This window comes from Callospermophilus lateralis, chromosome 8, assembly GCF_048772815.1.
Source record: "Callospermophilus lateralis isolate mCalLat2 chromosome 8, mCalLat2.hap1, whole genome shotgun sequence".
NCBI classification, from domain to species: domain Eukaryota; kingdom Metazoa; phylum Chordata; class Mammalia; order Rodentia; family Sciuridae; genus Callospermophilus; species Callospermophilus lateralis.
The window spans coordinates 91,383,740-91,400,245 of NC_135312.1; the positions used below are offsets into that span (position 1 = coordinate 91,383,740).

Here is a 16,506-nt window from a genome sequence, read left to right on the forward strand (position 1 = left end):
TGTTAGTGCTGTGTGAGGACATTTTCGTGGGGGCCACATCTATTGTCATAACTGCGGTTCTTATACAAGATCTCATTTTGTATAATCTTTTTTTTTTTCTTTTTGACTTTACTTCTAGTTTTTTACTTTGGTTATACTAAAACTATACATATATTTTATGTTTTTAATACATAACTATTATTCTTTATATGCATATTTAAGTGATTTGGAAGCATAGTTTTTTAAATAAAAGGACTACTTTTTAAAACTTTAGAGATTTTAAAAACTTTTTTTGATTAATAAAATGAATAAAAAAGGAATTTTAATTTTATTCTGATCCCTAGACATTTTTATACTATTTGGGCACTTGATCTAGATGATTGCTAAAAAATTATCATTGATTACATTACATATTCTTCTTAATTGCTAGTATTTTACACATTTTATAAACAATTTTTCAATGATTACTTAAATTTAATTATTTAAGTGGCTTTATTATTTGCTGAAAAATTTTAGTATCATAACTTTGATTCAAACTTTTCATTTTGCTTAATCTCTCATTAACTCAGAAAATATTTTGGGTAACACCTTCATGAGGAGATCGAAGTGTTACCTTATTCAATGTCAAGCAATGATTATATTTGACTTTTTGTACATGAACAAAATACCTCATATAAACTTAAGTTTCAATCTTTTCCCAAATAAACCCAACAGTCTATTTTAGCTACCCAGATTTTTTTGAGTTTTAAAACTGATTTTGATTCATTTTAGTATATAACATAAAAGTCAAAATATTTCTTAAATACTTTAGGACTAAATCCTCATTCCTATAGTTAATAAGATTTGCTGTGCTGCTTTCAAATCATGTAGGTGATTTCCTTACTCTTTCCTGGAGCACAGTGAGCTCATTCTATCTGTGTTCCATTCTCCCATTCCCCTGCTTTGTAAAGTTTTGCTTAACTAGGTCATTGACTGAATTTTTTATTCTATTTTAAAAACACTTATCACACACGAGTTGGATTTCTGTTTTTTTTTTATTATCTTATTGTGTCTAGCCTTTCCTTGTACTGTGAAGAAACACTTCCCCAGTATGTTCTCTACTTACTAAATGGATTGTATCCGGCATCAGTCTTTTGGTTGTAACAAATATGGATGTTAGTGTACTATTGAAATGTTAACTTTCTAGCTTATTTCTACTATACCTCTTCTTGTCGCTCAGTATCTTTTCTTTATAACACCTGTTTAATCTCGTCCTGTGACACGCTAAAACGTTGTTTACCTGTTTCATTTTCATTTGCGCCTGATGTTGACCCCTGATGTTCTCCTGCTGTTGCCTTCAAACATTTTCTTAAAAGTTAAAATACTTATCAAGAGTTTCAGATTTAAACAATTACAAATCATTAGTTGAAACGCTCTTTTCCTGTGTGTGTGTGTGTGTGTGTGTGTGTGTGTGTTTGTATGTGTGTGTGTTGCCTATTATCCCCACATTGGTGCTTTGAAAGAAGATATCTGTCAATGATTTTTTATTAAATAAACAAAATCATTTACAGAAGTATAACTATCTTGAGTTTTCAGGAGGAAATTTTCTTTTTATACCCCAGAGTAGTTTTCAGAGTGATCATAGTTTTTGTTCTCTTCTTCAATCCTTTTCAAAAGCAAAAACATCTACATGATCATTGTTCAGCTAGACATTTAATGTTTATTTGTCCTTTGGGTTTTATTCTCAGTCTTAGGATTTTGATAAAAATCATTTCACAATTCAAGATCCCAGGTTTTGATCTAATGATGCTTTGTAACACAGAGATGGGACATGATTTCCATACACTATGTATATAAGTCCCTTCTTCCTTCTTCACAATGCCATCCTTCTATCACTAAGCTGTTCTTGAGGGTCTCAGGACTAGCAAGTACAACATTGACCTCCACCCTACTCCCCTTTCAACAGGGAGGACAACTTTCTGCACTTACCTGGAAAGATCAAAACTGAAAAGCTGGTGGGGAAGGGAAGGATGGAATATCTTCCTATCTTCTTTTATGGGTAAAGGACTGCTTTTTTTTCAAAGCAGGGGTAGACTACTAATTTCTTTTTTGTCTCAGTCACCATTTTTCAAACTTAGAATTAATTGGAGTAGAGTCCCAGATTCTAGCAAGCCTCTTTTCCAGTTTCTGTTTTCACAATTATTAAGAATTTTATCTTTTTTTTTTTTTTTTAATGCTTTGCCTTTACTTCTGAAAGAGGCTACTCAGTGGATTGCTAATACATCACCATTTTAGGAAAGAACTCAGCTATTACACAAATTTTTCCAGGTATGGCTTTAAAAAAATTAAAAAAGGAAGAAAACTTTTGTGAGCAGCATGACAAATGGAAATGTAAGTTATACTGGAAAAGGGAGCTGAGGCCATTATTCTTTTATGGAGTACAAATGACCACATTTTGACAATTTTCCTTCTTTTCTATTTAATATATCTAGTACTGGCGAAAACACAGCCTGTGAAAATACCTCAGAGATCAGTATTCTTTCTTCCCCACATAAGAGTAATACCTTCCACGTTTCCCCAGGTCTCCTTCTTATAGACAATTTTATTATTTAACATTTTTCAAACTGCCACAGCATTGGGCACTTAGAGAACACATAAAAATATGTTCCTGACTCTATCTTTCCCATGGGCCTGTATGTCCCTCAAAAAGGCCAGCCAATACTGACTTTGTAGTCTGCACCACAGAATTAGTAGGCAGGGATGGTACCAGGGTCTGCAAAAGATAAAATTCACCATACAAAGTCAGTTTAGTGCTGATTTTTTTAATCCCTTAGAATAGTATTTATTATCATAACAAATGTACTCTTAAATTTTTTTCTTGAAAACATGACTCTTAATATGACTTTTATTTTCCCACATTAGATAGAATTAGAGCTTTAGAGAAATGAGTTTTCCTTATAAGAAAACAACACAAAAAGAATGATAATAGCAAAAATCATTGGGGGCAAATGATACATTTACATAATAAAGCCTGGTTGGAAATTTGAAATTTTACAAAGACATAGTCTTACATGCTAGCAAAAGAATTAAATTATATTGTATTGGTTATTTTTAACATGGAGGTAAATTTTATCATAATGTGGTTTCTGAAGCACAGTTTCTTTTGGTGGGATTTTGTTTTTTTTTTAATAGATTGGTTTTGAGATTACTGCTGATAAGTATTTTCATCTGTCTACTTTTAGTCTGTGTCTAAGGTAGGGCTCAGGCCACCAAAGTTCAGAAGCTCTACAAGAAATTCTTATTACTCCTCTAGAGTTAGGGGTGACTGGCATTGACAGTGGTTAGATTGGACCTTCTTCTCCTAATTGCCTACTCCCATCCCCCAAAGAAATGGTTTGCCCCTGAGGGTGATGGCAACAATGTATTTGATGAAGTTCATGATCCAGCTGTAGGTCAGAAGAGATATGTGCACTTGATCTACCATCACAGGGAGGCAGTTGGTTATGGGGGCTTGAACCTCCTCAGTTGCCATGGGTCCTATCTGCAATAAGACTGTGTTAATAAAATGGGGTTGATCTTGATGTGTATAGAAAAGTCCAGTCTTAACCCTAGACTGTGAGGCAGGAAAATTAGCTACATGTTTTCATGTCTTTGAAGAAGGAACCCTGCCTTCCTCTAGTATCCTTTGACTTGAACATGTTCATCTAGGAGTCTTCTGGTTACTAAATATGTTTTATGCAAATTTTATAAGCTTTAAATGAGCTCCTTATTTTTTTTTTCTTCTCAAAAGCATGACTCTTTGATTTGCCTTTTATTTTCCCACCTCAGATAGAATTGAACTGATACTTAGAAACCCTGGTTCCTTTGCCATTCTCTCCTCCCGCTTAATATGATTCAGACTTCAAAACCTTGATCAGTTCCTAACACAGAGACAGAATCTAGCCACAGCTTGTAACATTGAGAATATGCCCTTGACTGTTAGGATCAATTTTGGAGTGAAGGTCTGGTGGCATCATGTTCTGTGACCGCCTTCTTGGCATTTTCTCATTTAAAAACCAACTTGGGGAAATTAATTTTTAAAAATTATTTTAATGGAAAATTCTATCTGTGATTTGTAGTCCTTAGCGCTTTTCCTTCTTTTTTTTTTTTTTTCCCAAAATGTAAGAATTGAGTTGAAGAATTCTGTTGAGTTTCCATGGAAATGGTGCCAATTAATTTTTTTTTCTGTTTCTCAGGAAAATTCCTTGGCTGAGCCATATTATTGCTTCCTGGCAATCCCTTGGCAATCCTGAACTGAAGGCATTGGAGGTGCTTATTCTTTCCGGGGGGGAAAATATCTGGCCCTCTTTATCCCTTTTTCTTCAAGCATACAATTGAAGAATTAAATAACCTTTTTAAGAGAACAGTGAGAAAATTTTGACTCTGACAAAATTTCAGAAAATTCCTCACTCCCTTTTTTTCCAATGACTAAAGAGGTCATCGTTGATGAAAGGATCTACTGCGTTTCTTATTATACCACAGAACCCAGGATATCTGAAGAGTGTTCATTAATCCAATAGCAAGCAGATTTGATTGCCTAGTATGAACCATGGTCTGGATGTTCATAATATCTAAACAGTTTAGGAAATATAGCTGGAGTAAGGTACTTAGATAAGTTCATTTATTTCTCAATTATCCTTCTCTTTCTCATGCTAGATGCTGGTTTCCCTGCAGACTGCAGTCATCAGAAAGATTTTTTTTAAATGTTTCATAAGGTTTGATGTTATCTTGGTTCTTATAAATTACTGAGGCCCAAGATTAAAGAAATGTAGTGAAACCATCAGACAGTGACAAATCCAAGAAGGCCCAAGATTAAAGAAATGTAGTGAAACCATCAAACAGTGACAAATCCAAGAAGATTAGACAAAGGGGAATGCAGGGAAGGGAAGGAGGATAGGAAAAAGAAAGATGGTGGAATGAATCTAACATAACTTTCCTATGTATATATATATATATATGAATATACCACAATGAATTTTACCATCATGTACATCCACAAGACTGGGGTTCCAATTAGAATAAGATATATTCTATGCTTGTATAATTATATCAGAATGCATTCTACTCTCATGTATAACTAAAAAGAACCAGCTTTTAAAAAGAAGTGAATTTCCCTTAAAGTTTTAATCAGGCTTCTTATTTTGGCTTCTTATTTTTGAGGATTTTCTTGTTATTTTGGCTAAGTCAATCTTTCTCATATACTTAAAGAGTATATAATTTATTGCATAATAGTTACACATTTAAATTCTGGATGGTAAATTATTTTCAAATTATGAAATTTTCCTTTCTTCACAATTAGCACTTGCATTCAAATCTACTCTGACACAAATTTAAGGTTTGCATGATCTATAATGTATTTGTGTGTATTTATGCATATATTTGTTGTTTTGTTACTTGTAAACTGAATCTTTTAAAAGAAGCTTATAGTAGGCTTTGCATCTAAAAATTGTATCTGACCATCTTTGCCTTTTAATTGATGTTTTTATCTTTTCACATTTCCTGTAACTATTGACATGGTTGGATTTGAATAAAAATTTGCTAGTAAACCTTTAACAACAATCGTTTCTCCAAAAATTATGTACACACATACACATAAATATATACATCTATACTTACATATGTTTATTATTCAATTTACTTGTTTCATGTGAACCTGGGAGACCTGATTATTTTACATGGAATATAAATTATAAATATTAAATTATAATAAACTGTAGAAAAATTCAATATAGTAAATTTTTTAAAAAATGTTACCAATAAGTTGAATTTAAGAATCTAGAAAGAAGAAAGATGTCAGATAAAATATGATCAAAACATTCAGTATTGGGCTGGGGTATGGCTCAGTGGTAGAGTGCTGGCTTAGCATGCACAAGGCACTGGGTTCGATCCTCAGCACCACATGAATGTAAAATAAAGATATTGTATCCATCTAAAACTTAAGAATCATATTTTTAAAAAACATTCAGTATCTGCTGAGAGCCATAGCCAAGTAGGAATGACGAATGGCATTTGTGGTTGAAAGGTGACCCCAGCAAGCCATTGAGATGATAATGATTATGTTAAGATGCGCATTCGATTGGAGATTAGACCCCTGCTGTCTGCTTAGGCCTGCTACTTTGGAGCGCTCCAGGAGAGTTCCCATTGGTTGGGGAAGTACGGTAGGAGGGAATTCCAGAGGAGGGATTTCCTGTTGGTGGAGCGTGTCCCGGGAGAAGGCCTCGTGTGTGGCATTTCGCAGGAGTTTTGGAAATAAAGTTTGTTCCTGCTTGAGTGGCTCGGGATTTTGTGCCCAGCCAGACTGCGGCAAGTGTCCTAGTCTTTATAGAGTTCTAAAAATCTAGTGATAACTGACCTTGATGAAGCAAATTGGGTAATAAATTATGGACTGATAAACCCATAAAATATCGTATAATTAGAATCCTGTTTCCTTTCGCCATTCTCTCCTCCTCTTTTGTCTGGGCACAGATGGAAACTACTTTTCTATCCACGTGGTGGAATAATAATCAGCTCTTCAGCTCTTCGAGGCTAAGTGGATACTAGATGCCTTCCCTTACATTGTTCTCTGTGGAACACCCAGAAGGCTAATGGATAAGATCAAGCTTTTCATAAATCTCTTCATCACACTTGACACTTGTCACCCTTCTTCATCTTCCCTTAATTCCAACTGGACTTAATTAAAAACATGATACTAGAATAATTTATAAGAAAAATGCTTCAGGGACATTTTATCCCAAAGAGCTCAAAGCATCTCCTCTCTTTATTCTTTCTAAAGCTCTGTGAGATGTGTGGGGGAGTCCAGATAGAAATAATCTTATCTACTTTGTTTAATTCTTTAGGAGCTACTCTGATCTGAGTTGCACAAAAATCTTACATGAAGTTTTGCATTGATTTCTCGAGAGAGCTGAAGGCACAGTGGGAGGATAGCATAAGATTTTAAAAAGACCTCTCCCCCCACCAAATATGAAATTACTAAAAATGGAAAATTGCCAGATAAAGAGAGTTTGGTACATGTAAATTTGGAAACAATCTCTCCTAGTGATTCATGGGAGAAGAGAAGTTCAGCCTCCTCATGCACTGCATTCAAACACCATGAACTTAATTGCAAGAACTATCTAAGTACAACCTGGTTGCCATGGGAAATGCTACTTGAAGTGATGGGTGAAGAACACTCAAGACACAACTGTGTTTGAAGGACATTCCATAGTACCACAGGAGCAGGTCTGTTAGGGTTCTATATTTAATAGTTCAGTCAATGTTAGAAGTTGGTGCAATCTACACCTCACAATCTCTACAATAATACAAAAGCTAGTATCCAACCACAGGACTGGTTAGTGACTGCTGTGAAATAATGTTCTGGTTTTGTTTTAATGTTTCTCTTAATAATTTCCTGGTACCAATCTCAAGATAACATGATTTAGGATTTACATTATTTCAAAGGTGGGTCTCCCAATTTTCATATCAGTGTCAGCTATTGTTACTCCCTACCTCTATCACCTTTTATGTTTTTCATATTTGGACATTAAATCAGTCCTGATTGTCTTAAAAAGCGTAATTAATAATCTGCGAGAGTCTCTCTTTTCAAAAGGAGATAAGTATTTTAGAGGAAACTGGAGGTAGAAAATATTCCTACTCTGTGAGATATTTCTGTGGCTTCAGTTTTCAGCGCTTTTCTGCATTACAAACAATTATTCAAAATATGTTGGATCAAGGACCGAAGGCAAAAGAATACTGATAAAAGGGTATCACATAGAATTCCCATGATTTTGGGGATCAAGCATTGGACCCTCCCACCCTCTGAAGGCCTTGGAAAATGTGACCTCTGATGCACGTTATAGTTTGTCTTACTTAACCTTCCTGAATCCCTGGTAACAGCATCACCACAGGCATTCTGACAAGGCCATTTCCTGTCTTTGTTAATTAAAATAATTTTCTTGCATTGATTTTATTATGTCAAAATTATGTTTGGGCAAGACACTAACTTGAGAGTGAAATTAATCAAACACACAATCATTTACTTCTACCCTAGGGGGCTTTATTCAGTATTCATAAGATTTCTTTAAATGTTAAAGATTATTAACTAGACTGAAGTTAGTGTCAGTACCTGGTTTCTTAGGAAGACCATGGAACTTCTCATCATCAGATTGTCTTCTTGCTGCCTTTTGTTGAAACACTGTAAAAAATACAGAGCATATTATTTATTGGCTATAAACACTAATAAAAAAAACAACACCCTATCCAGTGCAAGTCCCCAGGAAGCTAGGATGCAATATATCATATTCATTAGTAATAATTCGTGATTGTATTCTTTTTTGAGTAGGAGGATTATTAAATTTGCAATTTTCTCATTTATGCAGTTTATCAGTCATTTCAGAAAGCATTTTCTTTGGGCAGAGTAGTATAATGCTGATGGAATGCCTCATTAAGCTAGTTAAATCAAGATATGATTCCATTTTGGTATCAGGTAAAGATAAAAGCTGCATTTTGTTAAAAGTGATAAATGTTAAAATCACATGAAAAATTCCATTTGCACGGAAATTACTCAAGCTGACTTTTCAGTGATAAGCAAGGATAATGACTGTTTTTTCTTAAACAGATGAAAAGACTGTTGTATTTCACAGATGTAATAATAAAAAAGGCACTTTATTCTTGCATCATCCATCCAGACTTCAGACCTATTAAAGCAGCTTATTTGAATTACTTCATTATCTGAAAAGTGCTTTGTTCTCATCTATTATTTCTCACACAAAATTCTGGGAGACAAGTCAGCATTACTCACCCCATTTTGCAGATGAAAGATAAAATTGATTGTTTCATATTTATTGAGCACCCACAAAGTTCCCGATAGCTTCTGGCATTTGTTAATGAAAAAGTCCAGACCATTTACAACTTTACTTTGGAAAATGAATATCCCAGAGTTACGGTCATGTTTTATTGGCAGTCTGAATTATAAGATTTGGGACCTGGAAGAGACCTGGGAGATTTAGTCCAACCTTGCATGTTTATAGATGAGGGAGGTGGAAGTAACTAGCTTGTAAAAGGGCTAAGTAATTTTGCAATGATCCCAGAGCTGTTGTTAGTGGAGAAGTGATTTAGATCCTTGAACTTCCGTATGTTGCTTGGTTCCTTACAGAACTGCTGCCTCTTCCATTCTGTGTCTTCCCTTTTAGAGGTAAGGCAGGAGGCAGAGGGAGCCGACCAAAATGAACCTGAGAGCATTTCTAACATATTTGGGTCTCAGTTCTACAGTACTTCCTGGCTTAATGGATTCCAGGCACTTTGGAGTGGCTGTGGTCCAGCAGGATGATGCTTGACCACTTTGGGAGAAACATCCCAGTGGTTCTCATGGATCTCTGCCTTGGTTTTAACATCCTTTAAACCAATCTATATCAAGGTCATATCTGGGATTAATGCAAAAGACGTATTTTGAATTTTAAAAAAGTGCCCCAAATCAAATCAAATTAACATTTATTTATTAAGCTTATAATTTGCTGGATGCTGTAAAGAGAAAGGGTATCTCTCTCTCCTGTCCTCAGGAGATACAAATGTATTTTCAAAGTATGAGGTGTTGAAGAAAAATTGCATGTATGAATCACATTTCTGCTTAAAAAAATCACTTTTCTTCTTCAAGTTCTGGGTTTGTGGCTTACATTTTTCCTAAAATAAAATGTATTGAGGGATATATGGTTTGTGAATATATTTTAGGATATGGAAAGAAATTTTTTTAAGCGGTACTTGATTTTTTTTTCTGCATTGGCTAGTTCTAAAAGTCTTGAAAAAATGCAACACTTTTGAAATTTTAATAACATGCAGACTCTTTGTGCTTTCTTGCCAATATTATTAAGATATAACTGAGAATGTCTTAAGACTAAAAAGCTGTAGTCTGGTTTTTTAATATGGGAAATGATTTGAATCCAAAGATAAATTCAGAAAATAAATTCTTCAGCTAAAAAGTACATTAATTGGTAAGTTTTAAGAATTCTGCTGAGGTTTGAATCTACAGACTATTTGGAAGTGGAATTATTTTTCCAGTTTTCTTTTTTTTTTTTTTTTGGTGTTAATTTGCTAAAAATCACTTTATGCCCTATATTTTATTGGAATATTTTCTGGTTACAACAAACACTTGGCTTGTGGGAAATACAGTAAGTGTGAAACAAATAAATGCTGTCATTGAGTTGCTAAGTTAAGAAGTTACAAGCAGAACATTTATTTACCATTGAGAGTTCACCATAACCCAGGATGGGGGTGGAATATTGGGACGAAAAAGTCGGATGCTATGAGTGGGGTGATAATGCAAATGTTGATCGCAGAATTCTATAAAAGCAGGATGTGAAGTAGGTCACAGCCCACAGTGCAAGGGTCCTTTCCACCTGTCTAACCTTCCTGGAAATTCACTCCTAATTCATTTCCAGCTGTACCCACCCCTCTTGATTACCTTTCTCCCTCCTGATAAGCTTCACTTCCTTATGGAAACCTAGTTATCAACTAACATTGCCAAACAGGTTTTTTGTTTTTTTTTCTCATTGATATAAAGGCTAGGAGGTATTTTTAAAATATGAAGTAACCTTGGGAAGAAGACCCATTTTAACTTGTTTCCTGAAGAAAGATCTAGTCCATCAAAATTACTGCTGAAGCAAATGTGCATACTCCATGGGTCTTAGGAAAAGAATGGATATAAAATTCTAGAATTTTTTACTCTTTCTTTTTACACATTCTTATTAGACAAAACATTTTAATGGTATCTCCCAGCAAAATCTGTATTCTACAAAGCTTTATCTACTTTGTGTTTACCAGGTTATCTCTTTTATAAGAGATAAATATATAATCCACAATAGAGTGAGACTTGTACGCTAGATGATGGTTTGTGTGTGTGTGTGTGTGTGTGTGTGTGTGTGTGTACACATGCACATACAAATACCTAAATATGCAAGATTTGTGATGTGTTGAATCACAGTCTATTTTCAATATATAGTAATTGAAAAAGTGTATTACAGAATTGTCACCAACTTGGCACAACTTAATATTAACATCATGCATAACATGGGAAAGGGCCTTTATTTTCTTGCCAATAAGATTGGGGCTTAGATGCACGGATTTTGAATGTCTCACTCAGTTCACACTATAAGATGCTGGCAACTCTGACATTCTGATTTCCATGGCCATTTCAGGTTTAGTGGTGCTGGGGTAAATTCTTAATGGAATATGGATTCAAGTAGAATGCTGTATTTTGAGGAAGAGATCATTTGCAATCTGAGGGCTTAGACTAATACAAACTAGAAAGTTCAATGACAGAGAAACGTTAATTTTTTATAATATATTGAGATGTTTCTGGTCCTATGTGTTTGAATACTTGTAGGATATTATTTCAACTACATTTTACTTCATTGGTGTTCAAAGAATGTATCAAGGCAATTATGTAATATGTCAACTTCGATGACTTTCTACCGTGTGAATGTTTTTCCTCTTGCTACCTAAAATTGGAATTTGAGAAAAAGGAAACATGAATACATGGTTTGTTCTTGTCACTACCTTTAAACATAAAAAAATTTCAGAGAGGAGGAAAAACAAGTTTTGAGGTTTAAAATAATCATAAGCAATATGAATGTCTCAAATAACAGCCTCATTTATTTTAAATATTGGTAGAATGACTTCTGTAGAAGTTTCTCTAGAATAGAAATGACATTGAATGGGAAAATTAGCATAGTATTAAATATTCAAAATGTTAAGCACAGCAGAACTAGCAGAAAATCAGGAGGAGGAGGAGGTGAAATATAACAGACTCACTGGCACTATTTGTCCTTTCAGGCTGCTTCTGCGAGAACATTCTTCATGTCAACCTCGTTTGTGGCCAATTGTAAGCAAAATGACTCTTCCAGAGCTTCCCTCCTTAGAAAATCTGATAAAATTGATTTTGAACTGTGTTCTAATGGCCAAGGTGATAGAAAGTCTGGGTAACAGCCAACAGCATTCATGACGACGTGCAGTATAACCACAAACCCTTGATGTTCCATGCCCATCAGAAGTGAAAAGTGAAATACTGTTTAGAGATGTGCATCTGTCACTGATGATTATTCTCACAACTAGAGATTTGATATAAAATAAAATGTGCATTGCATGTATGTATTGTGTTGTGAGCTCTCAGGGTGGCAGCAGTGGTGTTTATTATTCACTTAAAATCTGTCACCGGGTTACCAATGACATAGCCAAGTGCCACGCTGGGTCCTGAGGATGCAAAGGCATTGAAGACACAAAGTCCCTGCACTGCCCTCCACGTGTTCACTTGAATAAAGGCCAAATGTGCCCTTCGTGCCTAGAGAGGGGAGAGAACAGAGAGGAGGAACAACCAGAGATGGTCAAGATCAAGTCCTTGCAACCCCACTCTCCCAACCTCATCCTCCCAGTTTGTACATGTAAGAACTAACTGCAAAAAGGCAGAGTGAGGTAAAACAAAGCATTGTAGACAGACATAAGTAATCGGGAGTTGTGGCATTTGTCTTTAAGGACAATCTGTAAAGGATCAGTGACACACAAAGTCACTGATGTGGTGACACCTGACTCTTGAGACTGGCAGAGAGGGTAAGAGGGAAGCACATATCTGCCTGAAGGAAAACAGCATAGAAATCCCAAGTCCATGGCCATATCAAGAGATCCGTGCACTTCCCAAGGAGAAAATGTAATTTTCTTTCCCATTTGGAACAGAAACTAAGTCTGATAGATGTGTTCCCATAAAAATCCTTTCCCCAAACAGGAAATTTCACTATAAAATTTTCTTTTCTACTTCTGAACAGCTTGATTTTTTTGCCAGAATAGAAAACAAACTATTTTTATTTGCATATGTATTCTTTCTCCTACAAATAAGAATATTTCTATTCTAGAATTGTTTCTTATCTGAGAAGCTTGGACTTTCTAAAAGAAGGCAATTTGCTTTGTGGAATTCTGTATAACGACAGCTTTAGGCCATTTCAATTAGTTCGTTAGCCAAACCTCGACTCACTACTGGGTCCATCTCCTCCTATAGGACTTCATTTGAGCTCATTGATTGACTTCTGATTTTGCCCATTTGTATTCAATAAGCAAACAATAGTATGAATGTAGACATTAGTAACATGCCATGAAATTTTGTTTCAAAAAGAAATTATTTGGTTAGTAAGGAAACTACTGGAAGACTCTTGAAACTGAGTTCACTTTTTAGGTCATGCTTGTGGATTACCCTAAAACAACTACTCTGCCCCTTCCCTCTCTGAGTCAGAAAATATTGCTCTCTTACAATGTGTCAATGGGATCTAGATTAATTTTCATTTTGTTGTATTTCTCAGGATGATAAAACTTGACCCTTTAATTTTTTTTCTCCCCTGAAATCAAGATAAGCTTTCCAATTATGCTCACTTTGAACGATCATTAATTACTCATACTGCTAATAAGATTCCACCTGTAGAGATGAAGATTGACAATTTCAAAAGGACAGGGCTGTGCCCAGTCATTGTAGATGATGTTCAATATTGGTAGTTAAAGAATATTTTGGAAAAGTCATGCAAGATGACATGTTGGCACATGAAACCCTGTGTAAACGGTAAGAAGCAAGAGGCAGACTGCCTGGGGGGAGCTGAGGCAGGTCTTCCGCAGCTCTGTGTGTACAATGTTCCTTTGGTCACAGTGACTGACTGCCATCTTCCTCCCACTGCTCTGTGGTGCCCATGGAACACATGTAGTTTCTAGTTCTCCTGAAAGCCCTAGGAAGCAGGTGTTACCACTGCTCAAAATAGAAACAAACAAACAAAAAATGAAGCAATGTTGTATAACTTGTACAAAGTTACACAACTTCAAGTGACAAAGTCATAAGTCAAATTCAGTCCCATTTGGTTTCACAGTCTTTATGAACTTACTAAGGCATGCTCCTGGTTCCTTTAAGGAGACATCTCTCACCAGAGAATCTTACGTTTCTTTAATTGGTACCGACTTAGAGTTACACAGAGCACACATTAAAAGTCCTGGTGGAAAACATTGTGAATTCACACAATCTAAAGTGAGAAAAAAAGAGTGTGTGTGTGGATAGCTGTTTGACACAACTGCGATTTCTTCTTCCAGTGACCAGTCTCTAAAGAATTTAAATGTTCACTCGGGCTTTAAAATGGAAATCATTTAAGGTCAGAGTTTCTCAACAGGGGTGCTATTGACCTTTCAGACTGGATAATGTTTCTGTTGTAGAGACTGACCTATAAATTTTAAGACATTTAGTAGCATCCCTAGCCTCTACCTAGTAGATGCCACAAGTACTGTCCTAGTTTTGGCAATCAAAATCTCTCTAGACGGTACTAAATGTCTTCTGAAGGTAAATCACCAGCAGTTAATAATTACTGGTCTAGGTCAATGAATCTTCTTGCTAACTAAGTATTTAACAATGAGTTTAAGAGCATCATCAACTAATGGGAAAAAGAATAATTCACACTGTAACTGCTTGAGCACCTCTGTGCTTGGTAATATTATTTTCTCATGTAATGCAGATTCTTTAATATCAGTCAACACCATGGTTGATTACTGCCTCCTACCTACTTCCATAATATCCAGGAATTGAATGCTTGGAAGAGGAGGCTGAAAAGTTTACCATTACGATCCCAACACTCCAATTGAGGGGCTGAAAACCCTTCTCAGATTTTAGTCAGTCTGCGAAGAAGCCAGGAGAAGTGAGAAGGACAGAAAGAGCAAATTGACACCCTTGTGTCATACAAGCAGACTGCTTCCCTTCAAAGGACAGTAGGAGCACAGGTCAGAATGATTTCACCTTTGCAGAGGTGTACCAGCACCTTTTCATGGAAAGAAGAGAGGCAGCAAGTCCCAGGGAAAGGCAGAAACATGGGACTTACAGACAGAATGATAAATATGACACTCTGTTCTGATAGAGCATCTGTGATATAGATACTATGTCCTGAAGCTAAATAGTTTGGACAAGGTCACCTAGCCAGAGAGTAGGGCACACAGCACTTGATCTGAGGCCCAATTTAATCCACTTGACTCTGTTTCTTTACTAATGAGGACAGAGATCATTCTACTCTGTCACATTTACAATGATATGGATTAATTTCCCCAAGAGTTTCTACAAGGTCTTTTATTTATTTTTTTCTTTTTGCATTTCAGTTGCATTGTATGTGATCAATTTCAAGTACAAGTGAATTGCAAGTGGAAATTTTCTGAGAGCAACTGAGTTGTACTTGACATTTTGGGGTCCCAGTAGCTGAGTAGCTCTCAAAAAGGTCATATACAACTTTGTTGCACTGCTAAATGCCAAGGGTAATGCAGCAGTAACTGAAAATTGAAAGGAAATTATGTCCTACCCCAAATCAACCACATGGACTCTGAGGAAGGATCTTTGCCCTATTAATTACGTGAGGGAGACATGGAAAATTGTGCATTGATGTAGAAAAATTTTCCCCAATAGGCATTCATCTCTTTGCATGGAATATAGACAGAGTTTTTACTACCAATCTACCTGCGCTATGCCAAGTGCTCATTTTCCTTCCTTGATTTGCCTTAAATCAAGAATAATGTCACTAAAGAAGATGGTAAATCCATGTTAATACTTCTATAGTCTTGCCTTTTAATGAATCAGATCTTTTCCAATATAACAGGTAGAAAAAGGTGGAGAGCATCGGTATCTGGAAACAGGCAGATGTCAAAAACCTTTTAAGAAAAAAGGAGTAATTCTTGTTGTGTTTGCTAATGTAAGGTCAGGCTCAGTATGATAAAAACGAGACAGAAATCAGAAACATATCTTTGGATAAAATGAACCAACATGGGTTCAATTGTGCATTAATAAATTACACTTTTGGGGGGTAGGGCCTGGTAACGGTGGTGGAAATAGAGCTTCTCTCATTCATTCAGCTTCATGATAGCAGTTAGAAAGCTTGGCCATATATGAATATCTTAGAGCTTTGCTTCATTTTGCATGGGCTCTGTCCTTCTCGTTAACTGTGCTTCAAATATTGGGTGTTTTAAAACAGGAGAAACTTAGGAATTAGGGAATATATGTATTCTTCAAATCATCTTCCAGACATATTGATAGGGATCTTGTCACTTCTATCACTGATGCATTCAGTTAAAATTTATCAAATATTCATATTCTGTACCATGAATTCAGTACTGAACTTGGCACTAGAGATATAATGGTGCACAAAACCAGATAAGGTTGGTCTCTTCCTTTATGAGTTTTATTGGTTAGAAGGAATAAATAATATTAATAAATACATAGCAATAAATATATCATCAAAGGAAATTTGTGGTGCTACGTGTACAGGCACGCAAAGAAGATTGATCTGGGTCCAAATCCTACCTTTTTCTAGTTTTATTATTTGGGCAGGACATTGAAACTCACTGTGTATTAGTTCCTGTACCTCTAAAATGAGACTATTATGCCAAGAAGAATTATTCCATGAATTAGAAATTATCACTAAAATTGCCTAATAGTAATCCTAAGGAGCAGACTAAGCCAATTTGTCTCATCAGAGACCAGGTTTCCTT

At 35.5% G+C, this 16,506-nt stretch overlaps 1 protein-coding gene across 1 annotated transcript in view; it reads right to left on the minus strand.

Moving 5' to 3' along the window:
• Bank1 (B cell scaffold protein with ankyrin repeats 1) overlaps nucleotides 1-16,506 on the minus strand; it is a 281,934-nt gene that overhangs the window by 27,038 nt on the left and 238,390 nt on the right. The window contains exon 11 of the mRNA XM_076864747.2: nucleotides 8,099-8,167. Coding sequence (XP_076720862.2) covers nucleotides 8,099-8,167 — 69 coding nt within the window. The remainder of the gene's footprint in view (nucleotides 1-8,098; nucleotides 8,168-16,506) is intronic.